Source organism: Cupressus sempervirens, chromosome 8 (assembly GCF_028749045.1).
Source record: "Cupressus sempervirens isolate cs-2001-9-10 chromosome 8, ASM2874904v1, whole genome shotgun sequence".
Lineage (NCBI taxonomy): Eukaryota > Viridiplantae > Streptophyta > Pinopsida > Cupressales > Cupressaceae > Cupressus > Cupressus sempervirens.
In genome coordinates, this window is record NC_143125.1 from 308,583,714 (window position 1) to 308,600,879 (window position 17,166).

The following is a 17,166-nucleotide window of genomic DNA, read 5'->3' on the forward strand; positions in this document are numbered from 1 at the left end:
GTGTCTCAGATCTCTGAATATTCATCATGGAAGCGTGATTTTGTTGGAAAACCTTGAAACTTGAAAGTTACTAGTTTTAGGGCCATCTTTGCAGCGAGGGAGGACTAGGAGGAAGCCATTGAATCTACACAAAATCAACATCCATTAGTTCGGAGGTAGAAAAAACTCACTAATATAAACCCTAATTAGTAAAAATTATGATCTAGAATGTTAAAACTTATAAAAACAGCTAAAAAACCTAATTACTAACTCTAGAAGACAAGAAAAAGGTGCACCTTGTAAAGATGCGCAGGTGTGCACCTTGGATAGGTGCGCATCTGCACACCTTTATCTTGAGTAAAGCTAGTTTTAAAGTTTTAGCATTTTGTTTAATTAATGAAAAGGTGTGCAGGGTGTGCACCTTTACCTTAGGTTATTTAACACTTTGTGTGGTGTGTGTAGGTGACAGAGTGGTGCAATAGCGCACCTTGGGAGTTCGATAGGTGTGGCAAGTGGGAGCTAGAGGAGATAAATGAAGTTGGTGAGGAGAGGGGCGAGGGTGTCGGGCTTTATAGGCCCAAGATCTAGCACACCTCTTGGAGGTGCATAGTAGCACAACTGTGCACTTCCAAGAGAGAAGTGCTTTCCTTTTGTGACTTAGTGCACTAGCACACCTGGTGAGGTGCGATAGGTGCGCCAGTGCGCCTCTTTGTATGCAAAAATAACTTTCCTCCTTTAGGAACACAATTTTTGGGAACTGGGTTTCTAGGTAGAGACCCTGAATTAGGTAAAAACTAGGTAAAACCCTAAACAAGACTCAGACCCTAGACAAGGGATTCAAAATGGTAAAAAATAAAGTAAGGGGTCCCCATTTCTAGGTGAAATGGGGTGTGTGTTGTGAAACCACAACAATAACCTCATTGAGCACAAGGCCCAAATAAGTGTTGATAATAATACTTTTCCAACCCTTGAGATTCAAGCAATTTGAATGATTGATATGATACCTAACATCCTAAAACACTTGATTGGTAGAGAAGGGAACTCATCCACTTTCATTTGTGACTAGACTATTAACCAAAAAAAGGGTGGATGGAGTAGCCAGAAATTAATGTAACTTTATGGACACAATTTTAAATTGTTGTAGGGTTAATAAAGAGGCCAAGGGTAAAACATTCCCTCAAAAACAAAACCAATATGTGAAACAAAAATCCAAGGCAAGCACCATCAAAGAAAAGAAGTACAAGGCACACAATTCCCTTTTGAAAATTACAAATAAGTTCTTATAATTGATATTTTATTGTCATACTTTAATATTTTTTAAAACCATCCTCAATGTTAATGAATAAAAGAAAGTTTTTAAGTTTATATTCTTTTTTATAAAATTAAAAAAATATCTTAAATTATTGTAATTGTGAGATTCTAAAACTAATAACAACATTTAAATGTAAAGTGGTTGGTAGACACAAATATTTATAGTTCTATTAAGTAACAATTACAAAATAACTTTTAGGCATGAGCCTCCAACACAATGGTAAATTGTGAGCCTCTTATTTGGGAGGTCTTGGGTTCAAGTCTACTCGAGCTTAATAAATACTAAGAATAATTAATCACAACACATAATAATAATAATAAATCTTGGTTTTAGCCTCTTGCCGATCACAAATAAAAAAAATTACAAAATAACTTTTGAAAAGTTGAATATGTATTATTTGTTGATAAAGACTACATGACATGCTAAAATATTCTTAGGAACAAGTTTGTAAAGATTGGAACTAAACTATAATGCTTTTAGGTTTAGTTTTGTACTTAGTGTCATAGGGTATTAGAGCATGATCTACAATTAAAAAGATTTATGGTTAATGACTAGAAGTGGTGGGGTATTAGAAAATGATTCATGGTTAATAATATTTATGGCTAATGACTAGAAGTCTTCACAAAAGAGTCCTCATATTACCACTTTTCATGACAATAAAAAGTAGTGTTTGAGCCAATTATGCATTTATTATTATCATTACATATTATAGAGATATCATCTCTCTTTATCACAATGTTAAACATATTACAATGAGGGCTTATAGTTTATTACAATTTATTTATTTGAAGTTGCCTTTCAAAATTTTTCTTTTGATGTGATATTTTTTCACTATGTTGTTTTAACTTTTTAATAAAGGAGCACAAGACACAGGTCATGACCAACCCGATGGGCAAAACCTCTCAACTTCACCAACAAACTAAAGATTTAAACATCAAGATATATAGTGTCTTCCATTAATTATATACATATAATAGACTTTGATTTTGTTGGTGAAATTGATAAATTTTTTAAATAACTAAATATTATTGAAATATAATATTAAAATTGATCTTTAAATTTGGGAAAATGAATACATAATACAATTGAAACTGTGAAAATAAATTATACCATAATGATAAGCTTGAGTCCTCAATTCTCAACCATGGAAACTTATACTTTGATTTCTAATGGTTAAAACATATACTCTTATTTTTGCTAGCTAAAACAAATTTGTAGATTATTAGTTTGTGCCGAAGGCAAGAAACTAAAGCATTCATTGCAATCCTATTTTTAATTAAGTTGTCCAATCATGACCAATTGTTTTCAAAAACTTTCCATTCCATATTGTTTTCAAAAACTTTCCATTCCATATAGTTTTCATGTATTTTCATATTTTATTAATTCTATTATAAAACATTTATGTCTCATGCTATTGGTTGCAACTTACTACAGTCATAGTCATGAGGGGAGCTTTTATATTTTTGTTTCCAAACTTTATAGCTATAAGACATTTCATGCAATAAACTAAATAAATGGTACAATATATTTGACAAGTGGGACAATATATTTCATAAGATGTGAATATCTTTTATATATTCTCACACATCTTATCTTGAGAAATTAAATGTTTATTTATATATTAAGGAGATGAAATGTTTTATTGGTGGGTGTTTGTTATTATTATTTATTTTGTAATAAATAAAGTGCAATATGAGATTATGTAAATGTGAGATGACGAAAATGAATTTTTATTACTAAAATGTTTTATTTAGAAATGAAAATAAAGTGAACAAAATACATGTTCAAGTAGAATAATAAAGAAGATTAGATTTATTTATTTATTTTTACACATGCACTAAGAAAATAAAATATTTTAACTAATTAAAATATTTTTATCATAGATTAAAATTTTATTTAGAAGTGAATTCTAAATGCAATAATCAATGTTAAACAGGGTTCCACCAATCAACAAGGACAAAATATACACCACATAATTTAATAGAGCAATCAATTGAAAAAAAATAAATTTAATAGTATTTAATATATCACACATACATATCTAACTCAATTCTTTCCCTACTATTACAGGCAAAAGAAGAATAATTATACTCCACCTTCCGTCACTCCAACAATTTGTATTGGATAATGATATGTACATTGTAATAATAATAATAGAATGCAAAATAATTAGAATACATATGCATTCTTATACTAGTCCAAAGTACATATAATTATTTATAGTTATTTTGTGAAAGAAAAATAATGCCAATGTTATCAGACCACAACAGTAGCTATTATAGCATTTCTATCTTATCTTCATAATTTTTCACATAAACAATCAAATATATAATAGTTATACATGACAATACAGTAGAAAATATACAATATATTAAAGAGTGTATTAAATGAAATGCATTGTAAAAAAGACTAACAAATTATCAACATAAAACCATTCCAATATGTACTTCTACTAAAATAATATCTACCATCCCATACTTCTGCTAAAATTAGATTTACCACCCTATCGGGAGGATCTAGACTTTGCCTCCTTGTTTGACAGCCAGATCGATTTTGACATTTTGTTTCAAATCTCAGAATTGTAAATGCGTTCATACGACCATGGAATTTCAACCGAGATTGTGACTGTTGCTCGCAGAAACTTCCAAAGAGAACGAGTGTTGAGCTCATCAACACAATTGGGCGATCCGCAGCGTTTGAGGTAGTGATGGAATAGCTGGCTCTGTGGAAGGCAAAGGACAGAACCCGAGTGTCAAAATTTAAAGTTTCTTGGAAATGTGTGGAATCACAGGGGAGGGGATTAGGGGAATAGATGGGGTTGACCAGAATTCATTTTCTTTAAAATGATTGACGTCATCCCCGTTGATTAATCTGCTTAATCTGCTGCGTCACGACAAGTCGCCATGGCAATTGGAACTATCTATTGTTGTTTTAGGCTTAACGTTTTCGGTAGCATCTCGTAGAATTCGATGGATTTTCCTGCGTCGAACCGGCAGAGGGCGAAGTTGGAGAGGAGAAATGCGTTAAAATACTCAGACTACGATGCATCATCGTCGGCTCCTCAGTCGGCACCGCAGTCCCCTGCGCACTGGAGTAGGGACCAGAGATTGGGTGGCGATCTACACCCATCTAGCATCAGCCTTGATTCCTTCAGAGTTCAAGGAGAAGACGGTCTCCAGAAAATTGAACAGATTTGCAGGAGTTTAGGGCTTTCTGGTCCAGATGACCTGTCAATAACCATCGAGGAGTTTCGAGCCAGAAAGGCCAAGCCAAGACCTAAAACTGAACGTAAATCCTCGCTATCTGTACCCCAGGAGAAGCCTTCGTCGGTCTCGATTTCTCGCTCCCAGGCTCCTGCTGTTTCAGATACAAATACCTTTTATGGTCGAAGAAGTAGGTCGGATAACGACTGGGTTCCCTCGGTTTCGGCTCAAGCCTTGGCACCGCCGCCTTCTAGGGCTTGGGGGGCTGGGTCTCAGAACAAGACTGCTTCAACTTGGGACATTTTGAAGTCGTTCGGTCCGGAGGAGGAAGCACAACTTCCTGTTGAGACGGCGGCGGAGGAGGAAGGCGATGTTGAGGATGACAGAGGAGAGGCCGAAGTCAGCACTGGAGAGGCTGAGGTGGGGAGCTCTTCTAGTGGAGAGGAGACGTTGTGTGTGGTTTCGGAAGGGGCGAGGTTCAAGGTTCAATTCCAGTCGTGGATAAAGGGTCATAAGCTTGGAAGCGGGTCCTTTGGCACCGTCTACGAGGGTATTAGCGAGTAAGTAGTACTACTAACTAGGGCAGCATCATTTGTCAAAAACTTTTCCAAAGTTTCTATTCTCAACTTCATTTGCGTAAATTGGAAAACTTCCTTCACAGGATCTGCACTCAACTTGAATTGCAAAACAGGAAAACCTCCTACAGGGTGGAAGGATTATTCTGTGAAATTCTCAGTCTTTAAAAAGCGGGGAACTTCTGATTGAAGTCCACAACAGGAGAATGAATCTTCACAAGTAGGAAAATAGCAGAAATATAAACTAGGGCTTGACCGCACAAACCTATTTTCCCTTTTTTTTTTCCCCCGGCAGCATATTACTCATTATTTTTATTCGGAATCCCATTAACTGTTAGGTCTTGTGGACCTTATAAAAAACTATTCAATATATTTATCTATCTATGCTTTGCCTAAAACTTGAAATGCTAGATTAGCCACACCATTATCAATGGAACAGGCTATCACATGTGAGTGGAACTGTGTGTATAAGTGAGGAAGGTAAAGTTGCAGAATGGCAAGGTGTTGTGGTACAACTACCCTCTCTAGTGAACGAAATAAGTAAGGATGTTGATGGAGGTGACGCTACTCCCCACACCTCATCAATTCTGCTAATGGATGATCAGTTAGAGGAAACAGTAAGTAATTTTCTTAAACAACTGAAGAGTATCAGAATATTTGTTTGGCAAAATTAGATTAGAAAATGGTCCTGGGAGCACTAATGACTGAAATTTTTGTTAACTGTGTTAGAGATAAATTTAGAATGTTTTTTAAGGCAGGCAACAAGGGACTACGTTTTGGCTGAAACCTTCCTAATTTTTTTCTGGAGGATGTGGCATATCTTCAGCACCCTTTCTACCCTAAAGGTGGCTTGAAATATTTGCCAATAAAATTGGGCTGTAAGTTTTCACGTGAAAAGCCATTTTTTGTTTTTTCCAGTTTCTAGGTAAGATGGGATTGCCTGTACAACAAAAAACTGTATCACAGAGAGAGATTTTGAAAACTTTGCTTAAGAACTAGTTACATGTAGTTAATGACTTGATTTTTAATTAATAGAAATTATCAGAAAAAAACACATAGAATTACAGGGAATAAATCTCTTCCTCCCCCACCCTCTTTAATTTCCACTGATAGTTTCCTGCAAATAATATGGCTGCAAAATCCTTTTTGGTCCGTATTCCTTTTTATCCTATAGCTTCATTCAGGATTTTTTATGGACTTGCCTGTCCATTAAACCTGGGGCCTGCAGTTCCCACCAAAGGATTCTCCTGTGTTGAGTTTAATCTATTGCAGCTTTAGAGTATATGAAGAAATAATAGTAGTAGTTTGAAGGATAGAGTTTGAACCCATAGAAGCCTGATTCTGAAAAAAGATGCATCCTTCTTAGGTAAACTATACCCCTGTGACTTGATATACAACAAAAGCGATGTTGCGTTGCGAATTCTATCGCTTGGATTCTTTTTCATATATTTTACTACAAATAATCTCACTGATCATACTGAGGAATTCATGTATTAGTTCCGTTGTCATATTGTGTAAACTTTATGCAGTATTGATTGTGGTCTGGTGTTGCTTTTCCAGTTTCCTAGATTCTTGGAAATCTCCTGTGTCAAAGAGGTATTGGGCTTCTGTACTAAATGCCTCATACTCTTCAAATATTGTCAACCAGAAATTGCACATCAATAGGAAATAAGGAACATTTGCCAGTCTCAGAAATTCTCAATAGCAAATGTAGATGACACTACACTGGTAATGCAGAAATATTGCTCACAGTCCATAATATTTGCATATCATCCATGCAATTACATAAACTGCTATAGTTTTCTGGTATAAATGTATTCGTTACTTTGTGATAGGCCATCTACATTGGCCTCTGTATTGCAACTGCAAGGATAAAAAGTTAGTTGCACAGACCACAAACTAATGGTCCATCCTTTCTTGCTTTTCCATTATCTCCCTTTAAAACATAATGGGGTTGAATTGGCAAAAAATCCAATAACTTATAAAACTTTGATTGTGTTCGGGTTGAATATCTCTACTCCTGCACTTTCTCATCCTGATGATGGATCATGTAGTATGATCCGAAACGTTGATGGTAAAAAAAGCACACACAATCAAATCCAGAAGACCAGTTATTTACAAATGGATTGTGGAAATCTGATAATGTTATAAAACTTTACATTTCCTGTAATAAAATTTAACTACCTAATAAAATTCCCAGCTCAGAATCTAAGCCTGATGTGTTTACAAAAACAGAATGACATAACTTGTGATAGCTAGAAATTTCCTAAACAAATCCCAGCATAAATTTCTTATAAATTTAAAATATAAAAATGACAAGGAGTATTCACAGATAGCAGAAAAAGGCAACGGAAACTAAGATGTAGAATTTGGAGAATGAATATGTAATGGAGAGAAATGTTAAGTATATAGCCCAGTGATCAAAGATAATAACCAGCAATAAGAAAGAGAAAAACTGAAACAAAGAACACCAGAAATATCCTGGGAAAACCCTTCGAGAATAAAGGGAAAAACCCAGCTACACAACAAAATATATCTTTATTGATAATAAAAGTTCAAGTGTACAATATCCTTTGCTTGATGCGAATGTATAACAATAGGAGAAACTCTTCACATTATAACCGAAGGTCTCTTGAGATTCTCATAACTCCTATAATTAATTATAACTCTTCGAATATTCATGCCTCAATGTATGTGAATGACACATGTCATTAACATTTAACATTACAAATTAAACTTAAGTGTCCTTTTCAGCTAAAGATGACAATAACGGTAATAACGTCCAAGTTTTGAAGAGATAAAGATCTCTATTGCAGCTACAAACTTTAACACTCCCTCTTAGCAAGAGAGAGATCTTTAGTTGAATAGTCACATAAAGCTGCAACCAAAAATGTCAATGATAAATTCTGATCATACAAATTCAAAACATAATTCATGGAGTTACTCAATGTGGACACCTATAACAATGAATCATATTCATGGAATCACTCAACATGAAAACTTGTAACAATCAGTCATATTCATGGAATCACTCAACATGAAAATCTGTAACAATGAATCATTGTCTTGGAATTACTCAACATGAAAAGATTTGCAAGACTCATAGCTAAGCCTTTGTTCATGGACTCTCTCAACGTGAACTGTCATGAAATCTTTCAACATGACATCCAACTCCCATCACAGAATCTCCCAACGTGATGACATCATGGACTCTCTCAACATGATGTTCACTATCGTTTAGTGAAAGAGTTATCATAGCTGATCTTACAATCTCATTTATTCACACAAGAATAGAAATATGCATAAAACAAGCCTTAGTTTCATTTAAGTCCCAAATTTTACAAATACCATAAGCATCACAAGCATATATGAGAGTGAAGGGGATTCTATAAACACTCCCTCTCAACTATGAAGCCTCCTTCTGAAGCACAAGCTCTCTTGGAGCTTTGTATCTGAATGCAATAATATATTTATAACAATATCTCCATCTCATGATTCTTGTTGCATCTTGCAACCAATAGAGATTAAATCAATCTATCAAAATAAAAATAAAAATATAGAGATAAGATTTTGAAATAAACACTATAGAATACTTATCTCTTTCACATGGATTCTCCTTCATATAAAAAAATCAAAGCATAATCTCACCATACATGCCCTTTAGTGACAATCCATCATCAACGCTTTTCCTTATTGAACAACTTCTAGCATCTATGGGATTAACATTTCCTCAATATATCTTCATAGGGTCCCAACAATGTTTGATCGAATCAAGCATATTAAATGTTTTCAACACATTTGACATGATTGCCTGCCTTAAGATGTTTAAACTAATAAAGAATGCCTTAACATTTTAACAATAAAATTGTACTTCCACGTGCTTCCAGCGGTAATCTAAGGGAATGCAATACACAAGAAACAACAGGACGCAAAAGAGAAGTTTGACATCCTTCAGAAAGCAACAAAGAATTCCCAACATTGTTAGGTTACCTCCCGAATTGAGAGCTATGTGTACTGGGATGCAAAACTTTTACTATCTCAAAACAAAATTCCCCCATAAGAAAAATATTCATGTCTGTAACCCATATATGATATTCTTGCATTCTTGTCTCTCTCACAGGTGTGGAGATTATCTTATGCACTTTATTATTTAATAATAAGAATAGACTTTGATGAGAGACATTAAGTATCCATTTTCTTTTAGACAACATGCACAAAGTGAGGATGCAATAAGTTTTACGATGACATTATGGAGAAGAATAAGCACGTTACTTTCAATGCATACCACGTCGATACTTCTCGATGCGAACAATCTTCTTTTCTTAGTCTTCTTATGATGTGATACTCTGCATCTTAGCAAAGAAGCAAGACATTGCCGCAGGTAGATATTATCCACACCGCTACGAGATCCTCTCCTCCATTAATCATTATTAACTTAAATCGATTGATCATCGAGATAAGTCGCGAGACAGTCTTAGATAAGGATTTGCGTGGATTCAAAATTGTCTCCCATGATATCACCATAAAACACTTAGTCACACGTTGTGAAGAGAGGAGACTTCTCAAGTTGGTGAATGAGATCAAGAGGTGATGGTTGATCGTCCAAGTCAGGACCTTTGATGTGACTTCGCCCATCTCAAATTGGAGCTAATTCCAAAAGCAGTCTTTCGATTTTCTTTAGATGCTCATGATAGGCCCGATGGTTACCATGGAACCGAATGATAAGCCTCACCCTCTACAAATTCAAAAACACTAATACTTGTTGCATGAGAAAACAAATACACATAAGGAATTGAAACAAGCCGCGATGAAGAGAAACGGTGCCAGTAGAGCATTTAACTGATGAATGGAGAGCATAAAGAAATGAAACTGACACCATACCACAAAAATTTGACATAAGATGCCAAACAAAAAGGAAGAAATGTTCAATGTCATGACATCATGGCGTCACGGTGGAGAAGGTGAGACGTCGACAAGAAAACCCAATAACAAAGGCGAGGCAGAGAAAATACTGATCGATCAAAATCAACCCAACAATTAAAAAACATACTGAAGACAGTACCCTACCACTCTGTTGGTATTATCTGAAGGTTGAACATTGCTATCCGACCATGGTAGTTCCCGTCTTGTACTAGATACGAGCAAGAAAGCCAAACAAAACTTAATACTGGAGAATCTTAGATATACGATTACTCAAAAAAAAAATCTCATTATACATATGACAGGTAAATCTCTCCAAATCATTTAAAAAACTAAGTTAAAGATACCATGTTAAGGATAGATTGCATGATAGAAATAAATCTCCTGTCCCATGTCACCTGAATCATCAAATGGACATGATAGCAAGAAGCCAAGAACCTCACCCAACGGTGAAGGCAAAAAAATAAAAATAAGCTCCTATAGCAACTTGAATTGGAGAGCTAAAATACTATTATCAAAACTTCGGCTCTGATACCATGTTAAATCTATAGTCTGGAAATCAAAGATAATAACCAACAATAAGAAAGAGAAAACCTGAAACAAAGAACACCAGAAATATCCTGGGAAAACCCTTCGAGAATGAAAGAAAAAACCCAACCACACAACAAAATATATCTTTATTGATAATAAAAGTTCAACTGTACAATATCCTTTGCTTGATGCGAATATATAACAATTGGAAAAACTCTTCACATTATAATCGAAGGTCTCTTGAGATTCTTATAACTCCTATAATTAATTATAACTCTTCGAATATTCATGCCTCAATGCATGTGAATGACACATGTCATTAATATTATAATTAAATATTACAAATTAAACTTAAGTGCCCTTTTCAGCTGAAGATGACAATAATGATAATAATGTCCAAGTTTTGAGAGATAAAGATCTCTATCGCAGCCACAAACTTTTAACAAGAAAAACCAAGGGACAACAAGATGGAATGTAGCAAAGTAATTATCTTCTTAGTGTTAAGTTTTTAGCCCAGAAATAGAGATAGACATCAATAAAAGAGCATGGCGATATACAAAAGACTTAATACATTTATCTTGGGAAAGCTGTTCTACTTGAAGGGAAAAACCCAGCCACACTAGCAAAATATCAGTTTTATTGATAATGAAAATGTTTGAGTACAAAGCTTTCATTTGATTGCATTACAATACACTAATCAATCATATAAATAGATTGAATTAAGACTCTGTCTTACACACATTCCAAATACAAGACCCATTATATTTCCAAATATTCAACACTTAATATTTTCATGCTCATGCCTCTTCGCATGATGCAAGACACATGTCTTTTTTATATGATATTAATGTAAATAATACGACAAATGTCTCTTTCAGCTAAAGATGACCATAACGGTCATAACAAACATATTTCCATTTCATAAGAACAGAGATAAAGATCTTTGTCGCTTACAATAATGACTACAACAATGTCAAATCTGATTCTAAGTTATCACTTACAACAGCAAAATAATATGCCTAAGATTATAATGCTAATGACTAATAGTTGCAAGAGGAACCTGATAATATTGATGCCCAAGAATGGAGATGAAAGTTGCAATCAGAATCAAGCATAAATACTGTAGCACGACACTGTTCATGCGTAATGTAGTACGGAAGGGGAGTTAAGGCCCGGAGAGGATAGTAAAGGAACGAAGGCCTACTATTCTAATTAATGGGACCGAGGAACGGAAATATGAAAGAAGGGGGCCCCCACAATCGAGCTATTTGAGGGGTGGGTGGGAGGAGGAGACGCCAGGGCCCTACTATTAGAAAGGGGGGGCGCCTGCATGCAGGGGCTCCAAAACAGCAAGGAAAAAACGATTACTAATGGCTGAAGATGAATCTTTAGGTCTGCACTCGATAGTCCTTCAATATTCTTCAGACCTTTTGGTTATTCCTTAACTTTAAGCACAAATTGAACTCTAGAATGAAGCTCTCCTAAATGCCAAATTCAGTGGATATTTCACCACCTCATATGGTTGTAACATTGAAGAATTGATGCTCTCTAATGGCTCACTGAAATCAGAAACCCTTAGTTTCTTCTCCCAAGTTCATATCAAATGCAATTGACAATAATGGGATGCCTAGCAATGAAGCTTTCGCCTCTATTTATTCTTTTCCCTCACCCTTCTAGAAGGAAATAAAATATTATTTAATTGCACTCTCTAGAAGCTTCCCTCTTCCAAGGCAATAATTAGTTGTATTTCTAGAAAATACACTCTCTAGAAGCTTCCTCCACTCCAATACAATAATTAGTTGTGATTCTAGAAAATTAAATTAATTTAATATAAAGTCACTTTTTAATTTTAATTTATTTAATGACTTTATAAGAAATTAATTTAATCAATTTCTTCTTGTTTCTCCACTTAGTTTTTGGAGAATGTAAAGGCTAAGAACTTTACTGAGATGCTTAAAAGATGGGGACATTACAATCCGTCCCTCTTGAAATTGCTTGTCCCTAAGCAATCTCAACTCTGGATGCTGCAAAATTTCTTCACTCTCCCAAGTGGCATTCGCTACTGGCAGGTCCTTCCACTTCACCAAGTACTCCTTGATAGTACGTCCTCTCAAATTCCTCTCCCTGAACTCAATGATAGCCTCTAGTACTAAAACCAATTTTCCCTCATCGTTCAAGGGTGGAAGCACTGTAGAAGGAACAATCCGGTGTCCTAATGCCTTTTTGAGATGTGACACATGAAAAATATTATGGACTTTGCTCTATGTTGGCAAATCCAACTCGTAAGCCGCCTCTCCTGCCTCTCCAACTCTCTTGATCACCCTAAAAGGCCCATAATAATGTGGCTTAAGTTTTTCGGCACCACTCTTCTTGAGAGTGGACTGGCGGTAAGGCTTCAACATCAAATATACCATATCACCTACCTCAAAAGTCTGCTCAGTCCTCTTCTGATCAGCATACTGCTTCTGTTGATTCTATGCCTTAGTGATATTATCCTTAAGAGCCTTCACAATGTCCTGCCTCTCTTGTAATAAGCCTCCAACACTGGGCACTCTACTATCTGATAGCAACAAATCCATGATTTTGGGTGCCTCATATCCATATAATGCCATGAATAGTGATATATGGATAGACATGTGATAAGTGGGATTATAACAATATTCACATAGATATATCCACTTAATCTAGGCCTTTTGTTGCCCTGCTATGTAATTTTTGAGGTATCCCTCCACCCATTTGTTCGCTATCTCTGTCTAACTATCTGTCTGGGGGTGGTAGCTAGTGCTTGGAGTGAGCTCTGTCCTGCACAATCTGAACAACTCCTGCCAAAAGTGACTCATAAACTTGCTATCCCTGTCACTGACAATGCTCTGAGGTAAACCATGCAACCTAAATACCTATTTGAACAATAAATCTGCCACTTGTGTAGCAGTGTATGTAGTGTTGATTGGGAAGAAGTGGGCAAACTTTGTAAGCTGATCAACAACAACATATATATACAGTCTCTACCTTGGGCTCTTGACAGTGCTATGATGAAGTCCATGGATAAACACTCCCACTTCTTGTAGAATCGGAAGTGGCTTAAGTAAGCCGGCTAGATAAGAGTGCCCCTGTTTATTCTGCTGGCAAGTAGGACACTCTCTAACATATTGCAACACCTCATCTTTGAGCCCTTTCCAAGAAAAATGCTCACAAATCTACCAATAGGTTTTGTTAAAATCTGGATGTTTTGCCATAGGTGAGTTATGATAAACTCTTAACATCATTCTTTTCACCTTTGACTTTGGCACCAAATAAATGCACTCTTTGTAAATGATGATCTTGTTCACAAGGGTGAAATCACTATTCTGGATCAATCCATCTATGAATCCCAACGCCCATGTATTCTTTGCATACTCTGCAAGGATCAAATGTCTCCAATCCTTTGATATATTGGTCATCAAGCTCAAGTGGGGTCTTCGTGACAAGGCATCTGCTACTACATTCTGTGTCCCCTTGAAATAGGTAATATCAAAATCACATGCCTATAATTTACTTACCCATTTCTGTTGCCTGTTATTAAGATCTCGTTGCCCTAGGAAATGTTTCAAGCTATTGTGGTTGGTTTTTATGCTGAATTTGCTACCCACTCAATATTGCTTGAATTTGGCCAAAGCATGCATTATGGCGAACTTTTCCTTATCATAAATGCTGAAGCTCCTCTCAGGCCCCCTAAGCTTCCTACTCTCATAAGCAATCGAGTGCTTGTCTCGCATAAGCACTGCTCCAACACCTTCGCCAGATGCATCACAATGCAACTCAAAAGGTTTGCTAAAATTTGGTAATGCTAGCACTGGACAAAAAGTCATCAACTACTTGAATTTATCAAAACACTCTGGTGCCTCAAGAGTCCATAAAAAAGCCCTCTTTCTCACCAGGTTCGTCAAGGGTGCTGCATGCCTGGAATATCCACTAACAAACCTCCTGGAGAACCCACACAACCCCAAAAATCCTCTCAATCGTGTCAGGTTCACTAGAGTAGGCCACTCAATAATAGCACGGATCTTTCTAGGATCCATGTGTACTCCTTGAGGACTGATAATGTGACCCAGATATAATAACTCTGATAATCCCAAATCACATTTGGACTCCTTTGCATACAAGGACTCCTTGCTCAGAATGCTCAACACAGTGTTTAAGTGTTGCAGATGTTCATCTCATGTTCTACTATACACTAGGATGTCATCAAAGAAGACTAACACAAATTTTCCAACTGATGCTAAAAAACCCTGTTCATTGTGGTCTAAAAAGTAGCTGGAGCATGAGTTAGCCTAAATGGCATAACTATAAACTCAAAATGGCCACAATGACATCTAAATACTGTCTTCTCTATATCCTGCTCTTTGACTCGGATTTGATGACAGTCTAATCTCAAATCAATTTTGGAGAAGAAACATGCTTCATGTAGCTCATCTAATAACTCATCAATCCGTGGGATGGGGTACCTATTTTTATAGTTTTCTTGTTTAGGACCCTGTAATCTATGTACATCCTAAGAGTTCCATCCTTCTTCTTCACCAAAACCACAAAAAAAGCGAAAGGTGACTTACTTGGTTTAATGAGCCCCATAGCAAGTAGTTCTTTGATGGTTTTCTCGATCTCATCCTTCAATCTCTTTGGATGCCTGTAGGGCGTGATCATGATGGGTTTAGTACCTTCCTCTAACTCAATAATATGCTCAATACCTCTATCTAGTGGTATTTCACTGAAAACCTTGTAGTGTTTGATTCTTAGTGCCTGTATGTCTGGGTGATATTCTGATTTTTGCTGCTCCTGTGATGGCATTAAAGTGCCATGGGCTGCCCACTCAACCTGGTCATGTCTCAACAAGCTCTCCATGCGTCTACAAGACATCATCCTAAACGCACTGTCATGAATGGCCTTAAGAATACGGGTCTTCCCCTCAGACTGAAACTTCATCTCCATATTTCTCAAATTGAGAGTGAACTCCCCTATGTGATGTAACCAAGTCATACCCAAGACCAAATCTGTATCACCCATGTTAACAACATAAAAATTTGCTTTGAAATCAAAATTGTTGATCTTTAAGGGTAGACCTATAATTTTCCTATCACATTTGAGGATGTAGCCATCAACTACCCTCACTCTTAAACCCTCAAATTGCTCTGTTTGTATCCCATGCCTCTCAACCAATCTAGAATCAATAAAATTTTGAGTAGCACCTATATCAAGCAAAGTAATAACTCGCTGACCAGTGCATACCCCTCTCATTCTGAATGATCCTTCTTGTTGTACACTAGTGAAACGAGCCTCCTTAAGTCTACCTTCAGTCTTCTCATCACCTATATCATCCGTGCCTTACTTTTTTTCAATTGAATCCTCATTTTCAGATTGCTGGTCTGAATTTTCAGAATAAGAATCCTCATAATAAGCTCACATAACTCTGTTTGCTTTCCCCTTTGGCCTCAAAGGACAATTATGGTTCAGGTCATAAGGTCCTTTACAATAAAAACAGAGTTTTTTTTTTCCGTAAAACATTCAATGTCTCTATATTCAAAGGAGCAAATGATTTATCTTTATTTCTAGCCTTTGTTCCATTCCTCTCAGGTTTCTTGAAGAATGGTTTGTCTTCGCTAAATGATGCACCCTTTGACTGAAATTTATTTACAGACGCTGCTTGTTCCATACTTCTAGCTTTCTTAATCGCTTCTTGCAAATTGAATGGATCAAAGGCTTTTACTGAACCCTACAGTGGTTCGTATAATCCTTTCGTGAAACAAAACAACCAATCTCCTATCTGATATATCTGGCACCATAACATATAACCTTTGAAAGTCACTAATGAAATACTTCAATCCACCTGTTTGTTTGAACTGTGCCAACTCCTTGAAATAGACTTTTGGAGCCTTCTTATCAAACCTTTATACCAACCTGTTCACGAAGTCCTGATATGAAATCACTTGGTTATGCTGAAGGGTAACCATCCCATGGTACCACCAATCATGTGCAACTCCCTCTAAATGTAGCGTGACATATTTTATTGCCTCCACTTCTATCATAGGTCTTAGTGCTAAGAAGGTATCAAGCTTGTGAATCCAAGCTTGTGCTGTCATTCTGCTGCTCCCATCAAATGTAGTCAAGGAAAGCTTCCTTGTTGCCCTCTTTAATTCATTATCCTTGCCACGAGGTCTCCTATTCTGTTTGACTGCACAATAGTGTTCTCTTCTTTGGTTCACAAACCTCTCAAAAGTCATTCTCTTCTGTACTTGCGGTGCCAATAATTCCCATTCATCATTAGTAGCCATAAGAATATCTGCAAATGTCCCATCCTTATCTTCCTCTGCTGGCTCCTTTCTAACAAAGGTAGGACGTGTGGGCTTGTCTACTGTTCTGGAAAGAGTTCTATGAGCTCTAGGTGGTCCCACTGCACTCCTGTTATCCCCTTATTCTTGATTCTGTCTATCTTGTGGGTTTATGCACTCAACCATGGTGGTGAGTGACTGCAAAGCCTGAGCCATCTGCTCTTGTCCTGTAACCATTGCTTTGAAAGATTCCCTTGTTTCTTGATCCTCATTCCTATTGTCTCTTGGTGGGCTACGCTCTTGCTTCTCACCCATGGTGTCTGGCTGCTTGTCAAAATCCTGTT

General features: G+C 36.4%; 1 protein-coding gene across 3 annotated transcripts in view; it reads left to right on the top strand.

Moving 5' to 3' along the window:
* The first annotated feature begins 3,772 nt into the window (after positions 1 to 3,772).
* LOC149542630 (mitogen-activated protein kinase kinase kinase 1-like) overlaps positions 3,773 to 17,166 on the top strand; it is a 50,206-nt gene continuing 36,812 nt past the window's right edge. For 2 of the 3 annotated variants that reach the window (XM_089797515.1, XM_089797516.1), the window contains exon 1: positions 3,828 to 5,054. In XM_089797515.1, coding sequence (XP_089653641.1) covers positions 4,261 to 5,054 — 794 coding nt within the window. In that variant the 5' untranslated portion in view covers positions 3,828 to 4,260. Of the gene's footprint in view, positions 5,055 to 17,166 lie in introns of all 3 variants that reach the window. The other variant, XM_089797514.1, reaches the window with a different exon arrangement.